General features: G+C 43.0%; 1 protein-coding gene across 1 annotated transcript; it reads left to right on the plus strand.

Moving 5' to 3' along the window:
• Positions 1–437: 437 nt before the first annotated feature.
• LOC123189252 (psbP domain-containing protein 2, chloroplastic) lies at positions 438–1,822 on the plus strand. Its single transcript, XM_044601629.1, has 3 exons — positions 438–842; positions 939–1,094; positions 1,434–1,822. The coding sequence occupies exons 1-3, from the start codon at positions 516–518 to the stop codon at positions 1,683–1,685; spliced, it is 735 nt and encodes a 244-aa protein (XP_044457564.1). The 5' UTR covers positions 438–515; the 3' UTR covers positions 1,686–1,822.
• Positions 1,823–5,379: the final 3,557 nt, after the last annotated feature.

Raw genomic sequence — 5,379 nt, forward strand, 5'->3', positions numbered from 1 at the left:
GGCTCCACTTTCTCGCCCAAGGCCCGGCTCGAAGGCCCGAAATAAGTCCGAAATGATCACAAATAGATATTTTATTTGAAATATAGGTCTAATATATTGATTTAATACCTTGAATATGATTAATTTAAATTTTAGACAACACTGTTCATGTGGTTTGGGCCGGGGCTGGCCAGGCTCAGGCTTGGGATTTTGACTTCGGGCTTTGTCAAGCACGACCCGAACCCGTCCAAGCCCGATCAGGTTTAGGTGGAAATACCAATTGTGAAATCATGAAAACCTTTTTTATAACGTGAAATCAAGACTGGTACTGCGTATGTACAATTTCAAGTTTGGTTATTGACAAAAGATGTAAATCGCACGCAAAAAAAAAGAGAGACAGAAGTTGTAATTGTACACACGCAGTTTCCTCCATCGGCGGGCCCACAGCCAGCGTCGAATGGCGATAACAAACTGAGCGGCAGAGGCGGCCGTAGCCGCGAGCGAAAGCTTCTCTGTGTACAAATCGACTTCCATCGATGCCACTCGTCGGTAGCCCTCGCCACGGCCCGCCGCTGAAGCTCGCCGGCCGCGCCCAGCGCCGGCCTCCGCCCCGCGCCATTGCGCCCAAATGCGACATCTCCTCCCCTCCTCCGCGCCTAACCAGGAGAGCTGTTTCCGCCGCCTCCCTGCTCCTCACCGCCCTCCCTTTCCCCGCCTCGTCACCGCAACTCCCCGTGGCCTCCGCATCGGAAACGGAGGCAGAAGTCGGGGGAGGAGAAGGAGGCGCACCGGCGCTGGAGTTGGAGCGGTACACGGACCAGGACCAGGGGTTCACCCTCCTCAAGCCCGCCTCATGGCCCAAGGTACGAAGCTCTGTAGGATGCTTTGTGCGTTTCGACGCGTTTAGGTTTGTGGATTGGAGCTCTGAACTCTGTGGTGCCGTTGTGTAATTGGGGAAGGTGGAAAAGGCGGGCGCGACGGCGCTGTTTCAGCAAGAGGGGAAGGGGAGTAACAACATTGGGGTCGTCGTCAACCCTGTTCGCCTCTCCTCGCTGACGGATTTCGGCACACCGCAGTTCGTCGCGGACAGGCTTCTACAGGCAGAGAAGAAAAAGGTAAATGCCACAACACTCCCGTGGGCATTGCAATTTGCCAGCACCATGTTATATTTGCTACATTTATTAATTTTACCATGTGTAGACATCCTACTTTACGCGGGCAACTTAGATGAACTCACATAGGATGTTCCTGGTTCATAACATTTCTCCACCTTATCTCTATGTGTTTATGGCAATTGCATCTAATGTGTCAACACAAATAGTTTATATTAAAGGTGAAAACTGAGCTCTTTCTGTTGTTGCTTATAATGAATGGTGATAAAGGTTAAGTGCCCACATTTTGGAAAAGTTCAGTGCTATATTGGCAGTTGGTTTGAAACCTTTCCATTGATTCAGGAAAGTACCAAATCCGCAGAGGTGATTTCTACCGGAGAGAGATCAGGTCGCGATGGCCTGACAGTATACGAAATCGAGTACTCATTGGATAGCACCAGGGGAGGGATGAAGCGGATCTTCTCGGCAGCGTTTGTTGCTTCTAGAAAGCTCTATCTGCTCAATGTAGCCTACTCTGATACTGAGGAGAAGCCCTTGGGCAAGCAGACTAGACTTGTTTTGGAGGAAGTCCTTCATTCCTTTGATTCTGTATAGTTTCTTTCTCTTAACAGGAGATGTATCATGTGTGTCTCCCTGTCTTATTCCTACAAACTTCGACCCTAACATAAGCTTTTTTACATTGATTTGTAAAAAGAGTTATAAAAGGTTACAAATGTTCTTCTCCAACACAATTCGAAATGTTATTAGTTTCTTTCAGCATGCTGTACTATTATATGTTTTTAGTTTATCTAAGAATGCCACTTTACTTAGGAGCTGAAACTATGTTGTATAAAAGTCTACGGTTATTTGTTCCAGGGAACTTTATGCTTTCGCAGGTTGTGTCCACAGATCGTGTTTGGTTGGGTGCATATCCTTGCCCTCAGTTTCAGCATCCAGGTAATCCATCAATGAGTACCCTGCAACAATCAGTTACAGTAGAAACTTTAAGTTGTTAGAGATTGATAATACTTTAATAGTTTCTCACATGAAGCCTCATCTGCTAGAAATACATTATTTTCTGGTTAGCTCTTCACAACATGCTGGTCTTTTTTCGAACCATGCAGGGGAACTGCATGTGATTTCATTAGAAGAAGAAGAATTACAGATGACCAAGACAAGCCATCCGAAGTGACCCAATTACACGGCAACAGCGCCAACCAGCAACATAACCAAGTAACACCACAGCAACAGCTAAACCAGAAGCTAACCTCGGCCTTCAGCTGGTTGATAACCTGAAGGATCGGAGTGTGCTTTTTTTCCAGTCTTGCAGAACTTCAGTTATCTGCATGATGTGTTTTACAGGAGGTAGCATAGTTCTACTGGTGTCTAGTGCCAGGACTGGGTTTCCTTCTTTGGTGTGCTCTCAAACTGTTTTTAGTCCTGCAAGGATACCATAAGTAACGTACTAACATAGTGATTTTACTTCAATTAGGAACATTTTAGTGTTTGAATCAACGTTATTTCAAGGGGTACAGAGAACTGAACTACCGACCTGAATCCAGTATCACATGCCTATGACGTTTCACGTTCTAACAAAACGTCCGTCAGAATGGGAACTGCTACAGTTGCCATGTGTGTTAAATAAAGACTTCATAATAGTGGACTAATACTGAAGCCCCATATTATTCTAACTTGCACAAGTTGGAAGATTGCAGAAGTCAATGCAGAATCAGATGATCAAGTTTAAACCGGTAAGAAGATGATGCAAATCAATAATTGTGTGTCTGATTGTTTACTGATCTACTGTTGCTTATGCTTTTTCGCTGACATCCACGGATGGGACATAAAAGTTGCATCCATATGCTCCTTTCCTTATATACAGGAAAGTTCCGTGTATACAGAAGTAATTTCTGGAAAAGGGAGACCTGGTAGCAGTAGTACTATTGGGTTGATGGCAATGTTCTTCTGGCTTCCGTTTGTTGCTTGTAAAAATATTTGTGTACGCAGCATGCATGACCAGATAGTCCTCACGTGAAATGGTCGGACAGTCAGACTTAAAGGACCGTTGGAACAAGTCTTCTGTCATCTGATTGTTCATTTCTGATCTCTTAGACATGAAAGGTATGCTCTTTCTTCTCAGCAGAGTTCCTATTAGTCATAAACTTCAATTGCACTGCTACTTGACTGGTTCTTTGCAAAAATAGTACTCTCTCTGTTCCTAAATATAAGCCCTTTTAGAGATTTCAATATGGACTACATATGGAGCAAAATGAGTGAATCTATACTCTAAAATATGTCTATACATCCGTATGTAGTCCATATTAAAATATCTAAAAAGCCTTATATTTAGAAATGGAGGGAGTAAAAGTAACGAGTCAAATACTTCCTTTCCACCAATATTAATTATACAACTTCCTTCCTAATACACTATAAATTCTTTTAGTTCTGGATGCAACCAAAATATCTTGTAGTAAGTATATGATTGCAAGGAATTTTATTATCGGAAGGAGTAACTGGTTATATTTTCATTGCACATGCCCTGTTGAATGAGCAATAATTCAAATCAAGGTTTGTGACCAGAAATCTGCATGTCATAGCCTCATTGGTCATTATCCTTAATTGTGATAAATCTACTTCCCCCAAAAATGGATCTTTGGACTATCATATTCAGACCCTGACAAGCGGGTCAGACGCTGTAATATTCTTTATCAGAGGGAGATAATCACATGTGAATGTTTCCCAGCTGTGAAGTTGGGAAAAGGTCAAAAGAGGAAGACTTATCCTTTGCCTTCGCTTTTCAAAATGTTTACTTCCGTTGTCACTTTTGACGAAAAGATTGCATTAATAGGAGCTAACTTGTCCTGTAATCTTGCTGATATTATAACCTGGTTGGCACACTGCATGCCGACTGATTGGTGCACATGAATAGTGAGTTTTATAAGTTCTGCTTGCGCAAGTTGCAACTCAATTATGCATCCATGGTCACATAATTGTGTCAAGTGCAAGTTGGAACTGCATGAGGAACGGAAACCTGTACTATTTTAACTGATACGGGATTGCTTCTGATGTAGCAATTGCTTGCTGTTCTGATTCTCTGAACTGAAGTCAACGCATTATTTTCTTCCAGGGTGTGAATGGATTTGGAGAAGGGGAGCCTTGGCGCAGTGGTAAAGCTGCTGCCTTGTGACCATGAGGTCATGGGTTCAAGTCCTGGAAACAGCCTCTTACAGAAATGTAGGGAAAGGCTGCGTACTATAGACCCAAAGTGGTCGGACCCTTCCCTGGACCCTGCGCAAGCGGGAGCTACATGCACCAGGTTGCCCTTTTTGTGAATGGATTTGGAGACTTCCAGGCTGCAGAATGTGAACATGCCGGCATATTACCATTCATCAGCATTTCATGAAGTGAGGGCGACAACTGATCCTCTCTACAAATGGCTATTTATAATTTGCCTATTGCACGCTTCTGTCCGTTTGACTCGTTTACACCTGCGTATGCAATTACTGTCCAAGCTTCACTCTTCAGGTAATTTTCATTGTGAATCGCTCAGATAGTCATATGTGCACGCAATTAAACACAGATCAGTTTGTCTAATTCACATCTAGAAGTTTTTTAAGGATGTCACATCTAGCTCCCACAAATATATAATGCAGCAACAAGAAACAAAAATAAACTAGGACAAAAAAATAGTCCACAAACAGAGTGGACATCAGCTTAGATGTGACATAGTTATGTCACATCTAGATGTGTTCTAAACAGATTTACATCACTAGTTAGGAATATCTGACGAATCAGTGGTGTATATAGAATATAAATGGTTCAGTCATTTGCTTCTCGGTCATTAGGCTATGATAAGGAGAATGAAATTTGACCTAGTAGGCTAGTATGCAGTGCACCCCTGATCTGTATGTGGATCAGGTTACCTAACATACTGGATTTTACCGAGCTGGATGGCACAAGACAAAAGAGGGCGGGCATCTTGGCTGCTGCCTGGAAACATTCTGGGAAACATGACTCGGTCATTGTTCTTGACCCCTCTTGAGAGAGTATGTGTGTGTAACACTACTTGTTTTTCTTATACTTCCTTTGTTGACTTCCAGAGTGCTTGGTTTGACTTGGTGTAGTCTCTAAATTTCTTTTGTATATTTTGTTCATGGTTACAAAATCAGTTCCCACGAAGCCAACATCATCAATTACAGGGAACGGGGAAGAGAGAACTTCAGTGAGTCTTCAAGGACGAACTCCGGCATGCAAACCGGAGAATCGAAACTCAGTGAACAATTTTATCACAACTACTCTTCACTCTGTT

This window comes from Triticum aestivum, chromosome 2A, assembly GCF_018294505.1.
Source record: "Triticum aestivum cultivar Chinese Spring chromosome 2A, IWGSC CS RefSeq v2.1, whole genome shotgun sequence".
NCBI classification, from domain to species: Eukaryota; Viridiplantae; Streptophyta; class Magnoliopsida; order Poales; family Poaceae; genus Triticum; species Triticum aestivum.